The sequence below is a fragment of the Diospyros lotus genome, chromosome 6 (assembly GCF_014633365.1).
Source record: "Diospyros lotus cultivar Yz01 chromosome 6, ASM1463336v1, whole genome shotgun sequence".
Taxonomy (NCBI): Eukaryota; Viridiplantae; Streptophyta; class Magnoliopsida; order Ericales; family Ebenaceae; genus Diospyros; species Diospyros lotus.
The window spans coordinates 14118089-14144347 of NC_068343.1; the positions used below are offsets into that span (position 1 = coordinate 14118089).

The window sequence follows — 26259 nt, forward strand, 5'->3', positions numbered from 1 at the left end:
AGGGGGGCGACGATGGACAATAGTGCTCTTTGCGATTGAGGGTGCGAATCTGAGTTCAGTGATTGATTATTTCGCATTTAAATTTACTATTTAATTTTTTTTAATTACACTGTGCCTTATCCCTAGTATTTAATATTGTTTAACTTTGTTTGGGACATTGTCTCATGTTTCATTGTCCAGGTTGAATATAAGAAATTATATGATATATGATGTATTTGAATTATAATCGATTCCTTAATCTATTATGTATTATAGTAATTCGAAGGCAAAAAAATACACTTAATGTGCTGCCTACTTTTATTATCAAATTGGAATCGGAAGTGAAGGCCACCATGTGCACCATATATTATAATATTGATGGATATTTGGAGGCCCAGCATATTTGAAAAATAACCCAAATTGAAGTTACAATTAATGTGGGCCCAATGAAATTGGAGAAGGCTATATATATATATATATATAATAAATATTAGAAATGCAGAGGCATTCACGAGAGAAAAGAGGCACCGGCGGTGGAAGAACACTGATGCAGTTGCACCAGAAATTGCACAGGTAGAGGCAGAAAACTGCATGCACAATCCTGATATAAATATATATATATATATATTATTTTTCTTCGATCAAAAATGGTGATGAACAACACAACCCCAATATCAGAATTTCTAATACCTAAAATTAATTCTCCAAATCTTCAAAATTCATAAATTCTCTAAATCAAGCATGAGAAAGCTCTGATGCCATTTGGAGAAATTATCAAAACTTAAAACAATATGCATAAACCACAACTATATCCAAATATAATGACTCAAAACATAGTTTTAGATTCCCATCTTAATTAAAAGAGAAGACGAGGAATGAAGATAATAGAAGCGTACATATGTCCATTGTTGTGATTGATCAAACGAGTTATAATCTTCTAGTTGATACGTAGTTCTTGTAAGTTTTTATTTGTTGATGAGGATACAAAGAGAAAAAGAAAATCGCCATTCAATTAGGGACCATAACCTATTATTTGTAATTGAATTAGGTAGTTAATAATTTTTGGTATTTATAAATTGACTTCTCATTAATTTAGAAATACAAATCCTATCTCTGCACATTAATTCTATGATAACTTAATACCCAATTGCTCAAAATTAAACTTTATAGATTACTTTTAATCGATTAAACTTTAAGATAGTATTGCATATTTAAAAAATACATTTTTGGCCCCATATGTTTAATACTTTATTTTCAACAGGAAACTGTTCCAAAATTTTTATCAAACTATTTGTTAAATTTTTTGAAATGCACTGATGGATATATACATCATTTTTTCTTATCCATAAGGTTTGAGATATGTTTATTTTAAAAGAGAGAGTTAATCATATCTAAAAAATGTTAGATAAGAAGTCACATGACTTCTTTTTCGAGAGTCGTCAGTTAAGTTTAATAAACACATTAAAAATGACAAAAATTTGGAATATTTTCATATATCATATTTTTCGATCTATATATTGGTTAGCAAACACTACCTAATATAATTATTAGGTATGTCTCTTGTGTCATTTATGGATTTATCAATGTTTTCATGATAATATTGTTAGCATATTCATCTTTTAAATTTGACAATCTTATGTCAAAAATTATTTTGAAATTTAATAAAAATAACTTAAATTCATCAAAACCTAGCTCAATTAATATTATATTAGTGTAATTTACAAGAATCATCCATGAGATTTGCTCTAAGCATAATAGTATTGAATATGCCTATGTTTAGTTGGACGTTGGGGGTGGTTAAAATAACAAAAAAAACTCTTAATTTTAAAATTATTGTAAAAATAAAAATAATTGATGGTGATTGCCTATGGTTAACAACAATTGATCATCATCAATACGTTTAAACCCTAACGATTGTTGGGGTTTATGTTGAAAAAAATAAGAATAAAAGAAATTGAGAGAAAAGAGAGAAATAATTAAATGAAAGGAGAAAGAAGAAAAATAGAGAACAAAGGTCTTAAAATAGAGAGATGGAGAAAATAAGGAAAGATTGTGGAACTCAAATGAATTTGGATTATAAAAGCCATATCTAATGATATACTTATATATATGTATATATATATAAATATAAATATAAATATAAATATAAAGAGATAAACTTAATGAGATAGTAGCGAGTTATAGTGAGAGGAGGTTGATCAATAATGATATATAAATCACATCAGCACTAATTGAATATCTTGTGCACACATTGAGATTTGTGAATGTCTTAAACTAAGAAAAGAAAGTTTACTTATGCATTACATTTGAAATAAGGAAGGAAAGAGAATAAATAAAAGAAATAGAGAAATAGAAAAAAGAGTTCGTCAATGCTCGATAAAAAATGAGAAAGAATTTATTACCAATATTATATAAAAAATAAGATAAAAAGAGAAGAGCATTGTTAGTGTCGGTTTGAAGAGAAGATATTATTAGAAAAGACAGGGTGATTGGAGGAGAAAAAATAATTTTTTTTAATATATGATGGCATTTTATTATTTTAAAATATATGACAGTAATTAATTAATGAAATATTTATTATATCTTTTTAAACATAAAAATACTATGTGCAATTAGTGTAAACCTTGAAGTATCCAGCAATTTTGTTCTCATTATATTAAGGTGCGTATATTTTTTTTATAAAATATAATTATTTTTCATTTAAATTTTAATTTTGTAGTGTTTGATTAGATAATTTTTTCAAATAAATTGATTTCTAACTTTCGGTGGAGGCGAATTTCTCATTTTGCTGGAATTGGTTTTCCATGGGGTGGGTGGGTTCTAATTTCACTCCCCGCGTGTTGCATCTGTCCACCCAAATTCCATTGCTTCTGTCACCCAAATTTCCTAGGGTTTTCCTCTCCCATTCGCGCCGGCTTTGTCCCCTTCCTCTTCGTCGCCATCCACCGCCGAAGTCAAGCTCAGACTTGGGCTTCGTCGCCATCCACCGCCGAAGTCGAGCTCAGACTTGGGCTTCGTCGCCTTCTCCGATCTCCGACTTCCTGTGAGTCGCCATCCACCGCCGAAGACAAGCTCCGTCTTGGGCCTCGTCGCCATCTCCGCAAAAGACCAGCTCCGACTTCGTGTTCGTCGCCATCTCCGCAGAAGACCATCTCCGATTTCGAGTTTCAGGCCACCGGCAGATCTTCATCTTCTTCCACGGTAAGGTTTTCGGCCACGTTCTGTTCTTATTTCTGTAGATCCGGCGAGCGATCTTGGTTATCATATTAGATAGGGATTAGTTATACAAAGAGCTCTTGTTGTTGTGGGAGTTTTATTGAGCCCATAAATATGGCTGATTGATGCGATGCAACATTATATATTTTTTAGAATGAATAAAAGTTGAATATTTGGAATCCCTCCCTCAACTAAGCGGGGACAAAAAAAAAGAATCCCTCCCTTCCCTGCCCAACTTCTTTTCCCACTTCCCTGCTGTTCTTCTTTCTGCTGCTGCTACCACTGCAAATCCTTCCTACATCTTCCCTTCGTCTTCTCCTTCTACTATTGTTTCATTCTCATTCTCTTCTTCTCCTCGTCTGTCTTCATCTCTCTCTGCTTCCTTGCTGGTTTGCAGGTTCTTTCTTTTCTGAAACTCCTCCACGTTCTTGGTTCTGAACCTTACCTATTTCCTTGTGCACACAGTTTCCAGTACATTGCTTGAGTTATTCCCAGATCTTCCAGTTTCACATCGCAACCATATCGGTAGAAATTTAACAGAAAGTTCAACAAGGAACCAGGCCTCAGTAAGTCCTCTTAGTAACAACTTCCTATTTAAGACTGGGAGATGCTCTGAATAAATTATTCCAATTCAATAATTGGAAAAAGAATCCATATATGATATATCAGTCATGCTAAAAACAGCATATTACATCCCCAAAGTAACTATCCTCGAAGGAGTAGGACAGAAATTGGGGAGTTGCTCTTAACAGGATTGTCACGACCCTAGGATTTAGCTAGGGTCTAGGAAGGAATTGGGAAAGATTCGGGAGGGAAACGGAGAAGAATTTGAGGGAGATATACAACAGAAACAAAAGAAATGAGAGAGAATTAGGAAGAATGAGAGGGAGAAAGTAAGGAGGGAAAATATGAATTCACTAGGTTATTTCAGCATAACTTTCTCTACATACTAGAGCCTATTTATAGGCTATTCAATAGTAAATGAAATCTGAAAAATAGCACCCATGTGCTCCTAACAACTCACAAAATACCTCCTACTAACTACTACAATCTTATTACAATAATACCCTTCTAACTATCCTTGAGTTGTGACATTCCCCTCCTCTTGAAAGGTTTCTTGTCCCCAAAAAACTTATTACAACCAAGCTATCGTTTCTTTATTCAATGCCCATCTTCACCCATGGGTTTCTTCTTCGTTTTTCCTTTTTCTTATCTTGTTTTTCCCTTTTCTTTTGCTTTCTCTGTTCTTTCTCCTCAGCAGCAACAACATTATGTCTTGCTGCCACACCAATAGAAACATGAATAAGCAAAACAAGAAGAGTCTTGGTCCCTTCAACAAGGAATCCCTTCCCTTTCTTCCTTTCATCTTCTTTCGCTTTATCCTTTTGCTTCCTCCATGGCTCCAAATTAGAAACATATTGCTGGAAGGTTTTAGTGTAATCAATATCATGCAAGCATCCTCCTTTAACCTCTAACCAATATTAAACTGCCCTCCATTGGTTATCCACTTTGATTAAGGTACAACTTTCCTCCCAATCGACTGATTTCTCAGTTGGAGTTACATGATCCATAGTAAGTAATTCAACAACTCCTTCCATTCCTATTCTTTCAAGAGAAATAGATTTAAGATCTCCACAATCTAAGGCTGTTGTGGTCGTTTCCATTCCAAGATCTTTGGCTCCCAGATTGCTAGCAAACATCTCAACTTCATTCTCCATAGTTACCTCCTCCAATGGTGTTATATTGAGGGTTTTAGCATCTGGATTCCCAGCACCAGTGGGGGTGCTTGAGATGCCGCCAACTGTTGGACTGCCATCCCCCAATTCTTCAATCCCTTCTTCCACTTCTTTTTCTTCCTCATCACCTTCTTGCTTCTCCAGATTAACAGCCTTAGAAGCTCCCTTGATAATATAGGTTTTGGTCCTTTCTCCAAACCGGTTACACAAGTCAATTACAAACTGCGGCTAGCTCAATTCCAGCCTTCCCTAGCTCCAATTTTGGAACCAAATGTATGCAACACCATCCAAATAAGTTACAACCTTTTTCACTTTATCCCTTTCCACTACTCGGTGTTGGTAGAACATCCGTTCGCACCGTCGGATCCACCACTGAGGTCTTTCTCTTTCAAACGGGGGAATGTCCATTCGTGACTCTAGAATGGTGGAGTGATTATTGCCAACCCCTTGGTCCCAGTTATCCTCCTCTGCCTCAGCTTTGTCCTTCGCTTCCCTCGGATTCTGTGGCCTTTGTTTATTCATTGGCGTAGTTAGAATGGGTGCTGATGAGGCCTTGGGAGTGAATTTCCTCGGAAGGCGAACATTAGGTTGCTTAGCTAACTTGCTCAATGTGTTCAACTGCTGGCTGATCTGCTGCCGCTAAAGGCTAAATCCAGATTGTCCACATACTCCGATTGGTAGCAACTTGCCTCCACTTGGAGCTGCTTGACACCAATTACCAGATTGTCTGTCTTGGTTTCCAACCGTTTCATTCCCATCCCCTCCACCATGGCCGATTACCAGGTTGCCCAATCGAATTTGTGTAACCGTTTGGTGTTAGGACAGATCAATGAGGTAGCTGCAACATGCACCTAAAGCTGGGTTTCTCTTTCTGGATCTTGTGTTGCTTGGCCTTGCTGCCTTCTGATCACAAATAGCAGCACATCACGCGTACTGGCCTGTTACTTAACCTAACAGAATCAAAATCACCTTCTAATCAAGAGAGCAACAACCAAAAGTTGATCGCAACAGCCAATAGTGACTTCCCCTCCAGCTGGAATCGGTGTCTTTGTCTCTCAATTCAGTTAATCTGACTGATCTCAGGCAATAAATTGGAGTAGCTCACTAAGCGATGACTCCAGACTTCAGAAACACGATCAAAATCCAAGCAATTTCCAGTTCATGCCATATGAGAATCTGAAGGAAACTTCTTGAAGCACATGAAATTAACGAACAACAAATTCGAACTTGACAAAGAGGCTTTTACTTATATCACAGAGTTTTCATTGGATCCATAAGAGGCTTCTGAATCGATTGCTAGCTTCCTTCGGTCAATCAGATTCAATAATCGCCCCAACCCATGCCCAATCACCATTTAATTGGCTCCAGAATTTCCCAGAGTTTGTTGCTTCTTGAATCTCCTTCCGTAACTTGTTTGATTCCACACCCAATCACCGACCAACTTCTCGTTTTCGGTGCTACTTCCGTTGCGCCCTTTGATTTGCTTGAAAATTTTAATCAATGTCCGGTCGGAACTCTTTCAGCTTGCAACGCCTTCCTGATTTTGATTCCGCGGCTGAAGATAGTCTTTTTATTCCGAGCATCAACCTCTGTCAAACCTTGCTACGAATCCCCGATTTTGAAAACTGCCTGATCGGATGCGATTTTGCTTCGCCACACTTCGTCACTTCTTCTGTGATTCAACACACCTCAATTCCGAGTCACTCGCCTGATCTCAAATCACTCAGAATCCGCCGAATCTCAACACCAATTCGAGCCGCCCTCCTCCGTTTAACGATTCCGACGTAGCCAATAACATTTGCCTTCTAGGATCAATCTGAATTCCACTTCACCTCTCAGATCAGACAGATCCAAATCTCAATTTTGAACTCAATCGCATGCAAGTTCTCCGGACTCAATTGTTGCTTGAACGTGCATGAATTACAGATTTCCGAAATCACCTCAGCCTTGTCTTCACCAGAGTTTGATTGAATTCACAGCCTAGGAAGGATTGGCTCTAATACCATTTGTCACGACCCTAGGATTTAGCTAGGGTCTAGGAAGGAATTGGGAAGGATTCGGGAGGGGAACAAAGAAGAATTGGAGGGAGATATACAGCAGAAACAAAAGAAATGAGAGAGAATTAGGAAGAATAAGAGGGAGAAAGTAAGGAGGGAAAATATGAATTCACTATGTTATTTCAACATACATTTCTCTACATACTAGAGCCTATTTATAGGCTATTCAATAGTAAATGAAATTTGGAAAATAGCACCCATGTGTTCCTAACAACTCACAAAATACCTTCTACTAACTACTACAACCTTATTACAATAATACCCCTCTAACTACCCTTGAGTTGTGACATTGTCCACAATAAGGTATGAGACTTGTCTCATATTGGAAGTTTATGCTTCTGGTGTGGGGTTTATAACTTCTTGGGCAACCTCCCCAATGGACTAGCCACCTTTAAAGCATATGCAACATTGTTCCAAAATGAAGGCATTAAAATCACTTCTAAAACCTTTTTAGCCCCTGCTTCTTTTACCCACTTGCTTGTCATGTACTCCTCGGAGGTAAACATCCTTCTAAGGTTGATTTTCAGACTATGCATCATGCCCAAAGTGATAAAGGCAGTTGTAAACTGTGTTTTTGCAGGTCTCAACAACTCTTTCTTGTCAGTAAACCTTCTAAGCACGTTTACTAGACCCGAACGAGTATAGATGTAGCTATTCACCATAACAGCTCTCTCAAATGACTTCTTCATATTAGGCAACTTGAAAATATCTTCCAACATTAAATCCAAGCAATGCGGTGCACATGGTGTCCAAAACAACGTAGGATATTTTGCCTTTAAAAATTTTCTTGTTATTATTTAGAGTGAAATTAATAAGATATTAGTAAATAATAAATATCTAATGAATATTCAAATTGTTCTATTTATAAACATAATACAAATTACAAAAATGAATTTCATACCTGCTAAAACATTGTTTGAAGCACTATCGGTGACCACTTGCACCACATTTCTTAACTCCAATATTTTTCACACATTTACTTAATAATTGAAACATCTTTTCCCCAGTCTTTGAATAGCTAGAACCATCAACAGACTCCAAAAACATACTTCCTTTAGTAGAATTTGACGCGGTCACCAATTAAGACCCGGTCCAAGTCCGACTCAACCAAACTGAAACAGTATCACCAGAATAGTAACACCGGAACAATATTTTAATATTTCTTAAGTTTTAGAATTCTACTTGATTTACGATTCTAATTCATGATTCTACTTGATTTAGGATTCTACTTCATGTTTCTACTTGATTTAGGATTCTACTTCATGTTTGATTAGGGTTTTATTTTTATTAGGATTCTAGTTAGCTTTTATTTATGATTTATTTCTATTAGGATTATAGTTGGATTTTGTTTTCCAAATATTAGATGGATTTGAATTAGCCAAATACTATAAATATGCCTAGGATCTAGAGTTTGTAATCAAAATTTTCTCAATCAAATTTCAGCAACCTATTTGGGTTTTCTTAGCAAAACAGTCTTGTTTTTGCGTCTTCTTGAAAGCCAAACTTCAGCCATTGAAGTTTGTTCTTTCAAGGGTTTATTTTGGTGTGTTTTCTTCACACTCGCGCTATACGCTGCGTCAGGTGGTATAAGAGCGGTTCATCAACCAATCAGATGGCCAATCTTGAAGGTAACGGTAGCAACCAACCTTGTGACGGTGATCAAGGGCTGCCTGCGGTTTGGAGAGTAATCGAAGAACAACGGGAAATAACTCGTACAATGGAGCAACAATTGGATCGAATCCGCAACCAATTGGACGTTTTACAACGAGTTAAGGATAATCGGAACCGGATTAATGGCGTGAATCAAGCCGGCTACGTTAAACCGGGAAGACCAGCCATTAGTCCTGTCTTCATTAATCCTAGAAGACCAATGATGGATGATAGCGACAATGAGGATGATCTTGGTCGTATGATAGCCAACCCTAGTTGTAAAGGGGTTAGGAGGAATGCGCAGCAACACAAACATTGGGGAAACTATGAGTATAAACTAAAGAATGACTTTTCGATGAGTTTGGAGCTTGATTTCGAAGATTATGTTGTCCCAGCAACCTCAACATTTGCAGACTCAGGGTTGATTTATGCTGCTAACATAACAAAAACTCCAAGGTTATTGATTCATACTGGGGTATTTTCTAGTCCCGAGGGCTCAGGCATTGCTTCACAACCCAATGATGGTGGCGTTTCTTCTGATCGGCTTGCGATTGTAAAGGAGATGGAGGCCATGGTAACAGATTCTTCTACAGTTTATTCAAGTTCTGGCATGGTTGAATTGAAGGCAATAGGAACATATTCACCTTTGCGATTGCAAAAACAAGATGGTCACAGGGGTCTCTTTGTGGATAGAGGTGTTGGATCGCCCAGGCTAGTTAACTCGGATAGTGCAACTACTTTCGGTATTAATTTGAAATTGGATTCTAAAACTAAGAATGCTATAGCAGCTGTTGCTATAGCTGTTCAAGTGCTTAGACCAAAGGAGGATTCAAGCATCAATATTTTAAGTGATGGAGAGACTGCTGGTAGTCATGGAATAAGCCTCTATTAGAAATAGTTGCAAAAGAATACTTCTCCAGGCAAAAAAAATCTACAGATGAATTCGAAAGCTGTTGAGGAGTCAAAATAAAAAAAGCTGATGAAAAAAGGACCTATGATAAAATTTACCATATGATGAAATGTTCAACGTCCTCAATCTAACAATAATAATACAGTGGAGGCAGATGGCAACAAACATGGCGATGGTTGGACCCATGCCAACCCAGATATGGTTAAGAAGGGGAGGAATGTCTTTGCTCCATGTTCCCTTAGCAAAAAAGTTCAAGCGGTTCAGGAAAATGTCAAGCAAAGGTTGCACAAATAAGAAGTACAAGGCGACAACTGACAAGCATAAGAAGCACAAGTTATTTGAGGTTGAAGATGAAGTCATGATATTCTTGAAGAAGGAACAGATTTCAGCAAGAAAGCAAAACAAGTTTAAATCAAAGAAATATGGTCCTTACAAGATTATGAAAAAGACCAATGATAATGCTTATGTTGTGGATTTGCCTAATCATATGGGTATTTCTAAACATTCAATGTGGCTAATTTCTCTTTGTACTTGCCGAATGTGGATTGGTCTTACTCGGATCAAAATTTGAGGTCGAATTTTTCCTCAAGTGGAGGTGAATGATGCGGTCACCAATCAAGACTCGGCCCAAGTCCGACCCGATCAAACCGGAACAGTATCACTAGAATAGTAATACCGGAACAATATTTTAATACTTCTTAAGTTTTAGAATTCTACTAGATTTATGATTCTACTTTATGTTTCTACTTGATTTAGGATTCTAATTCATAATTCTACTTGATTTAGGATTCTACTTCATGTTTCTACTTGATTTAGGATTCTACTTCATGTTTTATTAGGGTTTTATTTTTATTAGGATTCCAGTTAACTTTTATTTATGATTTATTTCTATTAGGATTATAGTTGGATTTTGTTTTCCAAATATTAGATGGATTTGAATTAGCCAAATACTATAAATATGCCTAGGATCTAGAGTTTGTAAGCAAAATTTTCTCAATCAAATTTCAACAACCTATTTGGGTTTTCTTAGCAAAATAGTCTTGTTTTTGCGTCTTCTTGAAAGTCAAACTTTAGCCATTGAAGTTTGTTCTTTCAAGGGTTTATTTTGGTGTGTTTTTTTCACACTCGCGCTACACGCTGTGTCAGAATGGACTAAAAAGTTAATCAATGTCCTTTCCCTCTTGGCTTTCCAGCCATCTGACAAAATGGAACATCCATATTTGGCCCACACCTCTTCATGATCTTTTATCATTTCACGAGTGGCTTCCACCTCTTGTTTGAGAAGGGGAACCCTGACTTCATGGTAACTAGGCGGCTTCATACCCAGACCATACTGACCAACTGTTTCTATAAATACTTTAAAACTGTCATATGTCACTGCATTGAATGAAATGCCTGCATCATACATCCATCGTGGAAAGCTTCTACAAACTCGAGCTCTTAACTCCTTTTTTGCAAAATCATTCTCACCCAAGCTTGTTTGCTTTCCTTTGCCCTTGCTTTTCAACACATTAACTTCTGGGTCTTTAAGAAAAACATCAAGTGAACCCTTTTGTGTTGGCCTTTTAACAACATGATCAACACTATCAGTACCGCTTCCACTTCCAGTAGATATATTGGGTCTTTTACTACTTTGAGGCGGCGTCTCATCATCATCATCATACCCTTCACCAAATTGAAGATCATCATCTAATGGTGCCATATTTCGCTCATCCCTGTTATTTTTCTTCTTTTGCATATACTCTCCAATCTCTTCTTTTACTGATGGAGGACATTTTGGACAAGTTTTAGTATTCCTAAAACCACCCACGAGATGTTGTTTCGCCCGAAATATACCACCTTTTGTTACTTTACAACAAAATTTACATGTGGTGGTATTTCTATCATTAGGATCAGCTTCAAAATAATTTCATGTTGGGTCAGTTTTGGAAGTGGTTTGACGACATTTATTGGGCTGTTGCAACATAGTTCCAACTTCCACAAAATTCTCCAATTAACATGAAAACAACAACTGTATAAACTATAAAGAGAGAGCAGCAACTAGCAAGAGAAATTAAGCAAGAATGCAAGAAATAATCAAATAAAAAATAAGTAAAGAACTCCCAAGAGCAGGCTGGAACCAAGAAGAGGGGAGGTTGGAATGGAACCGAGATTGACAGCTACTTTCGGTGGGTAGCGGGCTGCTTCTTAACAACTTGAACTTGAAGAGCAGATGAGAAGAGAGGTGAGGAAGAGAGGAGAAAGCGTGAGCATAGGAGAATAGAGGAAGAGGGCGCGGCTCGAGAGAAAATTAACAAGATAGGGGGCGGGCGTGGCTGGAGAGGAGAGGAAGAGAGGAGGTAGGCGCGGCTGGAAAGGAAAGGAAGAGGGAGATCGGGTTGAGTTGGAGAGGAGAGGAAGAGAGGAGGGGGTCGCGGCTGGAGAGGAGAAGAAGAAGAAGATCGAGTCGAGCTAGAGAGGAGGGGGTCGCGGCTGGAGAGGAGAGGAAGAAGAAGATTGGGCCAAGCTGGAGAGGAAGATAGGATGCGGGCGGAGCTGGAGATGAGAGGAAGAAGAAGATCGAGCGAGTTGGAGAGGAGAGGAAGAGAGGAGGCGGGCGCGGCTGGGGCTGGAGAGCAGAGGGAGAGGAAGAGGAAGATCGGGCGAGCTGGAGAGGATGAGGGCGCGGCTGGATGCTAGAGTCGGGAGGAGTGAGGAGCGATTGGGCTGCCAGTTTTAATTAAAAGACCTAAGTTTCATGAGGGGCGTGCCTCACGCCCCAGCGCCTAGGCGCGCAAGGCGAGGGCCTCGCCAAAACTGCCTCGCCTTGGCCCAGGCGAGGTGCCAAACTAGCGCCTTGCGCCTAGGCGCGCCTTTGATAATTATGGTTGTAACAAGGATCAGAGTTGATCTTTTTCTCTTTTTCTTTTTCTGAATGTAGGCCACAACAGATATAGACTAACACTCTGTCCACCTCTTCAGAAGACTCATAAGTAACATGTCCTACAGATAAAGGTAGCCCGGATCATCAAAAGAGAGAGTTCTTTTCCATATGTTTCTTTTGCAGAACTTAATCAATCAAGGAAGCCCCTTTGGCACAAGCAGAAGCAAGAGAAAATAAGAAGTTAGTTTATGTCCACAAATGGAGGTAGGCAATATAAACCCATAAAGATGCCCACGAGAGCATGTAGTGCTAAGTCTAAGAAGCCAAAGGGAAGAATCAGACAAAACCTTGAAGAGGCTCAAAGAGAGACCATGATTTTCATCAATCCAAACATTAGGTGCAGCAGAAAATGTATTCTAGATCACACATAAGGAAGGATGGCCAGAGATGTCAGCTATACATACAGCTCATACTCTTGCAAGATGACAAAACAACAGAAAAATGCTGATAAAGGGATCGATCTTTAACTCGCACATTCAAAAAATATCTGTTATTGAGCGGGAGCCTACAATGACTAAAGCTAAAATGAAAAGAAATTAATTGAACAGATAGTTGAACCTTTCTCCACTCCCTCTGCTCCTGAGTGAATTATGGTCGCACAACTAAGATGAACCTGATACTTGCACTTGACAAAATTGAGAGTTGAAACAAAGAGAGTAGCTTATTCAAAACTTCATCGACTGCTATTTAAATTATTTCTAAAAATAATCCCTCACCACAAACAATTGAAATATAGCACATAACTGTAGAATTGCCTCTTCGTTATCAACCCAAAAGAGACTAATATGAATGATGGAAGTGCCTATCCCAGAGTAGCTACAGCTTTTATTTTCTTTTCTTTTTCTACAGAGCATTGCATTGTGGCTATAGCTAAACATCTTAGAAAACAGCAAATACTTCTTAAAGTAAGTCAATAGCACCTAAGAAGGAGGGGACATCTCCCACAATCGAAAAAAGGATTAAGGATATGAAACAACTTTTTGCTAAGTAAGACTTTCTTTAATGAGTTTTATCTAATCACAAGGAAAAAGGGAAACTCAATCATTAGAAAAATTACTAGAAATCTACCACTCTGGTTGTTCTTAACATTCCACTTGTCTCATACATGGAATTTTCTGATAAAATAACCATAATTCTTTCAGTCCAATCAAGCTCAGAAAAGAACCCTAGTCAACGTAAAAAAAAAAGGGCCTAAGATTACCTGAATCATGACTCCTTTGTCCCAAGTACTTCCATCAAATATCTATGAGAATAAGAAATGGCATGACAAGGAAAATAAACAATAATGATATTAAGCAGGAGCCTAGAGAAAAAGTAAATAAGTAACCTAAAACTTTTGAAACTAATGATATCCCCTTTTTGTTTTATAACCCCAATCCATAGTTCATATCATGCATTTTCAAAACACAACTATAATAAATATTCGTTGCACAGCCAGCATTTTTCAGAAACAGTTTTGCAAAATATAACGATGAGGCCTCCATTTTAGGTCTCTCCAGCTCTCTAAATTTGAAAGGTCCCTTGAGCAGTTCAAATGCCCTGGCAGATTTTCAAAGTTTGATTCACAGCTCATATTTAGTTAACAACTTAACATTGAATTTAATGACTCAACTCTACAATCAACCCCAATGCATAGTTGAATGTTAATGCCTTGAAATCAACCTGGTGCCATACTCAAAATCTTATACCATTCATAAAAATAACAAAAATTGGGGGAAAATTAAAACATAGCAGGAGAAACTTTAAATTCTTTTTCTATTTCTCTCTTGGAACTTATCTTTTGAACTGGGCTTACCTAGTAAAATTCTTACTTCGTTCATGGAATATGTTCCTCTGTACCCTGAAATGCTCCTGAAATTAATTATTATCAAGCAGAAAACACGCATACTAACAGACCTATAAAACACAGACGCCCACAAAATCAGTTCAATCCAGTGGATTTAAGAGGCCGTCAATAGCAGACTAATTACTAATAATCACCTCAGCTATACTCGAACACAACATGTGCCCTATCCCCAGCTATACAAGTCGCAATTTTAACTAAACAAATTATGTACACAACTCCATCAGCTTACCTTCACACAGTCGATAAACAACAAAAAGAAAGTGTAGCTTACCTCTCGGCGGACAGTAAGATCAATTACCAAGACCCAAATCTTTGGAGAAAATTTGTCGGAAGATGAGAGAGGAACCGAAGAATTTAAGTGTATCTTAGATACTGCTTTTCTGCTTGGCCAAAGGTTGTTTCTAGCCGCTCTCCTGAGGAAAACACAGATTTTGGGTGGCGAATTAGGGTTTTCCAGTTCAAAGCTCGCAAGTGAAGAAAGACGGATAGATCCACATTGCGTATCGACCCATGTAAAACTTTGTGAGGCTGATCCCCGAACCTGCACCTGTTTCCATTTCGGAAATTGGAAACGGGTGCGGGCTAACATGGCTAAAATTATTAAGTTATAAAATAATTAAAACTCTTTATATACATCTGATTATTTTTTTTTGTTTTCTTTGTATTTATATTATTTTCTCTTTTCTATTGGGTTATTTTCTTGTGTTTGACTAGTTTTAAAGCATTACAAATGATATGATCATGGGTAGAGAAGATTTGCAAACTAGAATTCATACAGGTTTCCCCACCACTGGGATTAAGATTTGGTGGTGGTGTTGCTGTTGGCAAGTTTTGCCTTCTACTTTTGAGAAAATTATGCCCTTATATGTTGAGCTTTTAGAACGTATATAGTCTCTGGTTTTAATTGGTGAACTAATAGCTTTATGTATCAAACCGGGGCATTTTTATTCCTCAATCACTTTATTTTATCCCCCCCCCCCCCCCCCCCCGGCGGTGTTATAGTTTTAGTTCTATAATATTTTATTTTCCAAGTTGAGGTCCAATTGCATATCTGCAAAAACAGGTTTATTGCTTTTTGTTGAAGATAGAAGGATATCCAAGTTGCAAATTTTGTTCCCTGAGGACCACAGATTGGATTAGATGGCAGACTGGGGTAATATTTTCTGGCTTTAAATTTGCATTATATCTGCCTCTTAACTTTTGTTTCTATTTAATTTTATAACTTTGCTATCCAAATTCAGGTGTTTTGGTTTGTAAGAACTCCAATTCCAATGTACTTGAGTTTATTTGCTTTATATAATTGGATGGGTGTTTACAAAACTAGGAATTCAACCATGTTTGTTGATGAAGCTTGGTACTTCATGTATGTCCAAAGTGTTGATTGCAGAAATTTCTGTGCTTAGTTTAGCCATGTCTCAAGAGTTGTCCAAAAATTTTCCATATATATTTTGATTTAATGAGGACTATTTTAGTTTATAGTAGAAAACTGAAAAAGAATGGTTTATATTTGTTAAAATGTTTTCATAAGAATTACATGAAAAAACTATAGGTGCATGGTTCGTCCAAAGTTTGCAGAAAAGAAGAAAGTTAAAACTGAGCATACTCTTTATGTTACAGAAAGACACTATAATTTTTTCCTTTGATCAATGATAGGAATGTTTTGACACATTCAAAAGTTCTACCATTCCTATCATGTCACATGCTCTGTATCATGGAAAGAAGAATATGAATCCATGCTTTGCTAGCATTCAGTCTCAAGCAAATGTGGGCCCAAGACCACGCAAGATTCAAATCAAGTACTGACAGATTCACCAATCCCTTTGGACATAAGTGCCAATCAATCTATCTATGCCCTTTTCTTCTTGAAAGGAACTAAAAATGGGGTCCAAACAAAGAAGATGCTCATGGTGAGCCTTATTCTTGTCAACATTGACCTGATGGGGACCAATGCATGGAATACTGCAATTCTTGATGGGTTCTAAGCTTACATGCCCACCCTTGTTCCAATAGTAGGTTGGGGTAATCATGTGACAACTGGCAAGTGAGAAGAACACTTGAGAAAGTGATGCTGTCATGAAGGTTATATTTTAAAAAAAATATGAAAGAGAGAAACACCCCCACGGGGATAGCCTTCTCCCTATTACTTGAGCAAGATCACTGAATGAATACAACTAAGTGAATTGAACAAAACTAAAGAACTCTCCCAAAATTTTCATAATACTCTTCATTGAATTATGTGGACTAGAAACATTTTTCCAATGGATCTTGTCCTATTTGGAACCTTACTTACCAGCCAAGATGCTCTTTTTTGAAAGACCCTCCCCCTTGCAAATGAAGCTCTATAGCCATTTGCTTTAAAGGCTTCATGAAAATTCCAAAGCAAAAGCTTCCTTCCATATGAGTATTATTTATGGGTCTACATGCTTGGCCTCATTGAATCTAGTGATAGTTAGACTTTTCCCTGATGCCTCCCTAATGTAAATCCCTTGGAAGCTTCTGTTCTATTGGCCATGCATGCTGGAAATGTAAAGAGGACAACAGATGTATGTTGATAGACTGGGAAGTGGATTTATATAAGGTTATCTACCTAATTTTTGCCTCTTCCAAGAAGCCAATCTTTGTTCAAATCTCTTAACAAGGACATCCTAAATTGCATTATTTCAAGAGTGGTGAACTCTTTCTATATGAAAAGATTATAATAATATGAAAATGCCTTTCATTATATTTACATGGACATGTTAAATCATTTGTATTAGATTAGTTGATTGTCTCGGGTAAAGCAATTTATGTCAGGGGTGTATTTGGTATTTCATCTAGTTGTTTGATCGGTTAGTTATATCTCTAGTTGTTCAGTTATTTTAAAACCTTGTGTAGTTTGCCCTTATGTTCTATAAATAAGGGGTTAGGGGCATTTATTTTCTCATCGATTCTTTTATGCTATCGTGAGGAATTCTGAGCGAGTATGTGCTATGTAAGAGGAAAGCGATTGAGAGTTTTGTAATCTGTTCTAAATCTCTGTATAGCTTGGGTATTGGGTTGTGTGAGAGAGAGAGTTTGTGGGTAGTACATGTAATCGTTTCTAAGATTCAAGATAGCGGAGAAAGGCGCTAAAGGTAGTTTGGATGTAGGTTTCCTGAAAGGGAAACTGAACCAGGTTAAATCTTGAGTCTTTGTGTGTGTATGTTCTTCTAATTTTGTGTTTTCATATTTTGTTTTCTTATCTCTTTCGTGAGTGGGTAATTCCGACAGTCTTGAGAGTAGAGTGTTTGATTAAGTAAGGCAGAAGATTGAGACAACAACTTGGTATCAGAGTTGGGTCGTCTCTGTCGATCAAGAAACTCAAGAGGATGAATCAAGTCCCAATAGAAAGGAATGGCATCAACCTCATTGTTAGAGTAGATCACAACACTCCACAGATTCTCTCAACTCAAATAGCTCCCCTTTGGCACTCGTACACCAGATAACATAAGCAATGTAGACACTACAAGAAATAAGAAAACTAAAACAGCAAGAACACACGCAAAATTTATCTTGGTTTGGTCTTGGGAACAAGACCTACATCCAGACTGCTTGGCGCCCCTGAATCCACTATCTTGAAACAACCATAGGATGATTACAACGAGAACCCGAATCCTACCTAGCCCATATGCTCTGAAAGCTAACAAGATTCTAGAGAATACAAGCTATCCCCAGCCACTCTCTACCTCTTGCACTCAATCCCAACTACAAGATAGAAAACAAGAATCAACTTTCACTGATGAGGCGCACTGATTCTCGCTTCCATACTCCTATCCCACGATCCCTATTTATAAGATATAGGGGCGTGGGTTACAAGACTTTAACTAACTGCCCAACTAACCGAAACAAACTAATTTGGTCAGCTGCCCTTCTAGAAACATACCTTCTAGAAGTGATATTAATTCTAACTTTACAATAGTAAAGAAACATGCAACAATACAATGATACTGATTTCATCTATCTTAATCTAATACAAATGACACAACACTCATCAAGGTACGATGTACAGAAATTTGACGATAATAATGACTTCTCTCATTGGAAAATTAAGATGGAAGCCCTCCTCGGCAATCTTGGCCTTAGATGACGTTATTGGTGCCCTTAACTCAAAAGAATTGAGGTTTAAATTGGATGGCAGATTCTCATATGGAGATGCCTTGACTGTACGATCTAGAAGCCTTAAAAGAGACTCCAAAGGTAAGGGAAAATCTAGGACATGAAAGAATCCTATAAGATGCTATCTTTGTCATGAAGAAGGCCACATAAAGAGAAACTACCCCAAGAAAAAGAAGGGTAATATTGAAAAGGAAAAGGCGTGTAAATGTATGTGAACTAGGGTATGACAGTGCTGATGCACTGGTAGTTTTCGAAAGAGCAGACAGTAATGAATAGGTCATGGATTCTGGCTGCTCGTTTCATATGACACCTAAGAAACATTGTTTGCAAAAGTATCAAGTAATAAATGGGGGAAAGGTTTTACTAGGCAATGATCATGAGTGTAAAGTACTAGGAGTGGTGGATGTAAGGTTAAGATTGGATGATGGATTCTATAGAACCCTTTCTGAAGTTAGGTATGTTCCAGAACTCAAGAGAAATTTGATTTCTCTTGGTGAGTTGGATGGGAGTGGCCAAAAATTTAAGGGTGAGGATGGAATCATAAAAATATCCAAAGGATCTTTAGTTTGCTTGAAGGCTGTGTTGCAGAATGGTATATATCTTCTGCAAGCAACCACCTTAAGTGGTGAAGCTGTAGTAGTTAGCAGTAGTATCCAAAATCAGGCAAGGCTGTGGCATTTAAGAATGTCACATATAAGTGAGCAAGTGTTAAAAGAACTTGCCAAACAAGGAATTTTGGGTCAAGGTCAGGTCACTGAATTAAGTAAGTGTGAATCTTACATTTATGGCAAAGCTGCCAAAATAAAGTTTAATAAAACAACCATGCATTCATCTAAATCACCTCTAGATTATATACACTCGGATTTGTGGGGGCCAGACCAAACATTAACTCATGGAGGTTCCTGGTACTTCCTATCAATTATTGATGACTTCTTAAGAATGTTGTGGGTTTATGTCCCAAAAACTATAGATAATACCTTTGAAGCCCTTAGGACATAGAAAACATTGGTAGAAAACCAAAAGAACAAATTTGTTAAGGCAATAAGAACTGACAATGGGCTTGAATTTTGTAATAGAGAGTTTAACCAAATGTGCAAGGACAGTGGAATTATAAGACACTTAACTGCCGCTGGAAACCCTAAACAAAATGGATTAGCCGAAAGAATGAATAGAACCCTATTAGAAAGGGTTAGGTGCATGCTATTTCATGCAAATCTTCCAAAATCCTTTTGGGGTGAGACAATCACAATAGCTGCACATGTGATAAATAGGTCTCCATCAGCAGCCATTGACTTTAAGACTCCCTATGAAGAGTGGACAGGTCATAAACCAAGTCTAAACCACATTAGCTTGTTTGGGTGGTTAGCCTATGCTCATGTGAAGCAAAGCAAACTTGAACCTAGAGCCAAGAAATGCCTGTTTATTGGTTATCCCATTGGTGTAAAAGGTTATAAGCTTTGGAACCTTGAACCTGAAGGACCTAGAGCCATAGTTAGTAGAGATGTGACATTTGATGAATCCTCTACCATAAAACTAGGAACTAAAGAAACCCAGCATGATCTAGAAGAAAAGACAGAGACCATAGATGTGGAAATCCCTATAATAAGGGCTGATAATCCCACAGAATTTTCTGGTAACAATTAGGACCTAAATGAACAGGTCCTAGAAGGAGATTAGGACTAGGACTCCACTCAATATGAAGAAAGTGAGGGTGAAAGTGATGCAGATTCCAGTCTAGGGGATTTGCTAGACTCGTCTAGATATAGTGTAGCACGAGATAGGCAACCTAGGACTCGAAGGCTCCAAAACGATTTGGCTACTCAAATTTAGTAGCATATGCCCTCATTAGTGCACCAGAAAATGTAGGAGAAGAACCTCTCACCTGTGAAGAGGCAGTGTCCTCTAAAGACTCTTCAAAATGGATAGAAGCCATGAAGTCAGAAATAACATCCCTTAGAAAGAACTAGACGTGGGATCTGGTTGAAAAACCTAAAGGACAGCGCATAGTTGGCTGTAAATGGATGTAAAAAATCAAGGAAGGTGCTGGAAACAACCCTAAACCTAGGTACAAGGCTAGTTTAGTTGCAAAGAGTTTTACCCAAATTCCAGAAATAGATTTTAATGAGGTTTTCTCACTTGTTGTGGGACATACCTCAATAAGAGTGCTGCTGGCCATTACCTCTCATTTAAACTTAAAGTTAGAGCAATTGGATGTCACAACAACTTTCTTGCATGGAGAGTTAGATGAGAGAATCTTAATGGATCAACCTAAAGGCTTTGAGTATAGAGGAGGTGGAGAAGGTGTGTTTGCTTAAGAAATCCCTTTATGTGCTTAAGCAGTCTCCAAGACAATGGTATAGGAAATTTGATACTGTTATGTTAAAACAAGGGTATCTTAGAAGTTCCTATGATTGTTGTGTTTACTTCAAACATATTTCACCTAATATCTCAATTTACTTGTTTCTCTATGTGGATGATATGCTCATAGCAAGTCAATTCGATCAAGAGATCCAGCAACTAAAGATGAAACTAAAAGCATAATTTGAGATGAAGGAACTAGGTGAAGCAATGAAAATTCTAGGGATAGAAATCGCTAGAAGTAAACAGCAAAGGAAAATTCACCTATCACAAAAATCCTATCTAGAAAAGTTGTTATCTAGGTTTGGAATGGAAAATGCTAAGGTAGTGAATGTGCCATTTGCCTCTCATTTTAAGTTGTTTTTAGATCAATCCCCAAAGGATGAGGAATGCCAGAACGAAAGGGAAAATATTCCATACTTGAGTGCTGTGGATAGTTTAATGTATAGCATGGTATGCACTCGACCTAACTTAGCTCATGCAATGAGTGTAGTAAGTTGGTTTATGGAAAAACTAGGAAAACCCCATTGAAATGCAGTGAAGTGGGTATTTAGATACCTAAGGGTTCATCTATGAATGTTGTGTCTTATGGTGGAGCTAATATAGGAGATCAAGCTAGTATCCTAGGGTTCTCGGATGCAGACTATGTTGTTGGTTTAGATAGAAGGAGATCCACATCAGGTTATGTATTTATGTTGTGGAACTCTACAATCAGCTAGAAGTCTAGTCTCCAACATGTGGTAGCATTGTCCACCATAGAAGCTGAATACATAGCTGTATCGAAAGCTATCAAGGAGGCAATGTGGCTTAAGGGTCTAGTTAGTGAGCTCCTAGGGATAGATGTCAAGGCAACTTTGATGTGTGACAGTCAAAGTGCCATTCATTTGTCTAAAAATCAAGCACATCATGAAAGGACTAAACATATAGATGTTAGGCACCACTTCATTTGGGAAATAATTGAAAAACAAGATGTTATTCTAACCAAAGTTTCAGGTGAAGAGAATGTGGCTGGCATGTTTACTAAAGCTATACCTCTTGCAAAGCTAAAGGATTGCATGAAGATACTACAGGTTATTCCAGATGCTGATCAAGAAGGGAAAAAAAAAAAAACAGTGCAGTGAAGGAAGTTGCAAGTGGCAGTCCTGAGGAAGTCTAATCTAACTCAAATGAGTGGAGAATTTGTTAAATCATTCGTATTAGATTAGTTGATTGTCTTGGGAAAAGCAGTTTATGTCAGGGATATATTTGGTATTTTATCTAGTTGTTTGATTGGTTAGTTATATCTCTAGTTGTTCGGTTATTTTAAAACCTTGTGTAGTCCGCCCTTATGTTCTATAAATAAGGGGTTAGGGGCTTTTATTTTCTCACTGGTTCTTTTATGCTATCTTGGGGAATTCCAACCGAGTATGTGCTGTGTAAGAGGAAAGCGATTGAGAGCTTTGTAATCTGTTCTAAATCTCTGTATAGTCTGGGTATTGGGTTGTGAGAGAGAGAGAGTTTGTGGGCAATACATGTAATCGTTTTTTGAGATTCAAGATAGTGGAGAAAGGCGCTAAAGGCAGTCTGGATGTAGGTTTCCTGAAAGGGAAACTGAACCAAGTTAAATCTTGAGTCTTTGTGTGTGTATGTTCTTCTAATTTTGTGTTTTCATATTCTGTTCTCTTATCTCTTTCGTGAGTGGGTAATTCCGACAGTCTTGAGGGCAGAGTGTTTGATTAAGGCATAAGATTGGGACAACACTTGTAATTGCGTATTATCTTTTAGTTGCATGCTATAGCACGATGGATATCATAATTCAGTTATTATATGTTTTTGGACATAGTAAATCTCTTGGTTTTCATTAGTTAGCATCATGATAAAGTGATGTTATAAAAAATACAAGATAAAAAATTAGCGTCCTTTCCTTCCCCAGTTTTTTCTTGGTCAACACGGGAAATTTTCTTCTTTGACTAAAATAAAAACATACAACTATACAAAAGTTTGTACTCAAATGATATGTTTGAGCTGCTGTAGGCGTATTAATTCAGAATGAATAGTCCATGTTGATGCCTTTGATTGTAAACATTACACATGCCATCATTTTTGGTGAAGCATTCTATATAAGTCTTCCAGGAAGAATATCATGCACTTTTTGAATTTTAAATTAGTTTCTGCTTCTGTCTTAGTTAAGAAAAGTACTGGGTTTGAGGCCTGGGCCTGAAATAGCAAAAAACATCAGATATGCAAACAGACTGGATGGTTGTAGCACTATTCTTGTAATAGAGCCTAGAGATTGCATTAATGTTCCTGTGCTGGCCAACATATACTTGCTTGTGCCATGAACTCATTCAATCCTTGCAATGTTCTATGAGTTATATGTATATGGAAATGAGTTGCATTTGGATCTTTCTCTTAACATGACTGCTATTGTGTTGGAGAGGCTGTGTTTTTTTTTTCCACTTCATGTGTTGAGTATACTATTATATTCTTGGTTCTTGTATAAACAAACTTATTTTAGATCATGCAACATGCTATGATCTGAGTGAGTTGCATTTGGAAACTTTATCATGAATGCATATTATGTCAGTGAGGCTATATTGTTATTGTCTTCCACTATGTTTTGCTGGTTTCAGAAGGATATAGGTTCTCTCCATAAATTGTTGTAGTTTCAGAACTTTTCAAGTGTCTTAAGGCTAGGAAGATCTCTTTTGATAATTCTCTATGCTCTGGACATTAGGCATTTATAGGTTGTGAATAACTTTTGAGAAACTAACTTGTAATCTTTAAAAGCATGGCATTTTACAAAATTGTTAGGGACATCTTGAAATGTTGCACAACTAGACTGTTATCCAGAATCTTAGTTGCCTATGTCATCCTCATTTGATAGATTGGTTCAGACAATCTGATTGCTGGACTTGTAATTTGAGAATGTGATTATAGCTAAGAAGCACAGTCACTTTTATGAATCTGCTTTACTATCTCAGACGCTCTCATTGAATGCTTCCAAATGCTTGTCGTCTATTTGTCCAAAAATGTCCTATTATTTTTTCATTCTTTTACAACCAGGAACTTTATGGACAATTGCATCCATTGTGGGATTGTGCATGTCAATTGGCTAAAAAAAATTATGACTACATTATTATTTAAAAATATATGTTAAAATTAACTACAAAATTAAATACAATGTAGATTCATATTTATTTGTCTTGCTTACTTTAAAATTTATTAGGAATCTTAAATTCCATAACTTTTATGAAAAAATATATTTTTTTAAAAATATACAATATGACATTTTAATCACACTTATTTCTTACAATGTAGCATGTTGGTTATTTTTTCTTATACGTACAAAATATATGATTTTTGTTTGAATGCCTCCTTGTCTTGCTGTCTGCTAATTTTCAGAATTATTGTGTTACAATGTCCATCTTGAGTTGTATGTTTGGCTGTTGTATCTGTGCTTTTTGGGATTATGGAAGAAATCTTATCAATAATTGCTCTGCTGTTTGCATTTCGTGCATTTTACGTATGATCTGCACCATCTCATATTGGGGAAATTACTTATCCCACAGAAATTATGTATGATCTGCATCATCACAGAAAGTTACTTATCCCACTTGTGGAGTCATGGGTGAATGAATAGACGTGGTCCAAAGGATTTGCAAGTAATTGGTTTTAGCATCCTCTAATATATTATCCCCACTGGAATTTTTTCACAATGTTTAGATAGCTTATTCCCCTTTAATGTTTAGATAGCTTATCCCCAATGATTTCTGTTGTACATCATGTAAATTTCAGGACCCATTGATGTCAGAGGGTTCTGTAGCCAGGGACGTTATCTTTTTGCTGTTTGTTCAAGAATTTTAATCATGGCCAAAATTGTTGACCTCTTCCATATTTTTTACATTTTTTTTTTTCGTCCTTTCTATCTACTTTTTATTATTCTTGTGGCATGCTGTTGTTTGTTGGTGGTTTTGAGTTGCACGTTATTTTTGCAGAGGATGAGCCAATCCCATCTCTTCTTAAAAAAGAACAGCCGAAGAATAGTTGGGATGATGAAGATGTGGATGACAATGATGTCAAGGAATCTTGGGAGGATGAAGATGAACCTGCTCCGGTAATGTTGATAACATGATCATACTCTCTCCTTATGTGGTGGGGTAAGGTAATCTTACCTGGTAACATAATGTAGCAAAATTGCCACATGGAAAATATTTAATTCTGTTGCACAAGTGGCTGAACAACATTTTCAGTCATTCTAATTTAGTTGGGTTGGTTAGAAGGACTTCTTGTTTGACATTAATTTAATTTTGATATGCTCATTACACTTCATCTGCAATCATTAGTTGTAAAATTAAATAGATAAAAGTTTCATTGTGGAGTGAGCTTATCCTCATTTTTAACAGAGCTTGGATGAATTTAATAAGTTTATTAAATAAGTATCTGAGAGAGCTAGGCTTTTTCTTGTCTTTCTGGGTGATTGCTCCTATCATTAGTTGGAATAGAGAAAAAGACTGCACAGAAATTACGATATTTATGAAAAAAAGGTAATTATCTTTACTTAATAGAAAGAAAAGAAAAGAAAAGAAGGTATTTATAACATCAAAGCAAAAGGATAGAGCATTAATTCATGTCTATATTCTTTGGCTCTTTACTTAAATGCGATAGACATTAGAATTAATTTTCTCTCTAATTATTTGTTTGAGTGAGATCTAGAATCCATGTAGCCGACCCCACCTAGTGGGAATAAGGCTTGTGATTGTGATTGTTATTGTCGTCATCGACATCATCATCATTTTTTTCCTTGTATTTTGTTTTATTGAAGAAGGTAAATAGAAATAAATGCTATTTAGATATTCCTAATCAGTGTCGAAGCAACTCATTTTGTTTAGAAATGTTTTGTACAATTTCAGACTTGTTACATGTCTCTGAAAATATTGAAATCTCTTTTTAACTTTGCCATTTTATGTAGTAGGAAATAGAAGCTTTTTAACCTTCTTAAGGAAAAGAAACAATATTTTGTTCCATGATATTTGCTTGGTTAGGTTGTGGAATTTGTGGACTATGATGGCATGATTAATTAGCCGTCCATGTTAATTGTATTCAAGAATCTTCACATGATGAAATATTTCATGGATTGTGTGTGGCTTGATTTATCCACGTGATAGGTCCTCAAATACTATATTGGTACTTCATAAATTGCATTGTTGTTACTTTTTTGTTTTATAGACTTGGAATGTGCATCATGCTGTATGATAGCAGTGGTTTAATTTGCCCTTTCATTTTTTGTATTTCATGTGATATGATCAGGCACCTGCGCCTGCGCCTGCACCTGCACCTGCACCTGTACCTCCAGTTGAAAAGGTCCCTAAGAAGACAAGTGCAAAAGCTAGTGAAGACAAAGGAAAAACTGTTGAGGTAGTGAAGGAAGTGCCACTAAATGCTGTGGCTGAAAAACTTCGTCAACAGAG

At 37.0% G+C, this 26259-nt stretch overlaps 1 protein-coding gene across 3 annotated transcripts in view; it reads left to right on the forward strand.

Moving 5' to 3' along the window:
* Nucleotides 1–2773: 2773 nt before the first annotated feature.
* LOC127803533 (uncharacterized) overlaps nt 2774–26259 on the forward strand; it is a 31967-nt gene continuing 8481 nt past the window's right edge. Inside the window, exons 1-4 of one of the 3 annotated variants that reach the window (XM_052339814.1) lie at nt 2774–3180; nt 15381–15470; nt 24787–24905; nt 26099–26259. In XM_052339814.1, coding sequence (XP_052195774.1) covers nt 15458–15470; nt 24787–24905; nt 26099–26259 — 293 coding nt within the window. In that variant the 5' untranslated portion in view covers nt 2774–3180; nt 15381–15457. Of the gene's footprint in view, nt 3181–15380; nt 15471–24786; nt 24949–26098 lie in introns of those variants that run through there. The other 2 variants (XM_052339815.1, XM_052339816.1) reach the window with 2 other exon arrangements.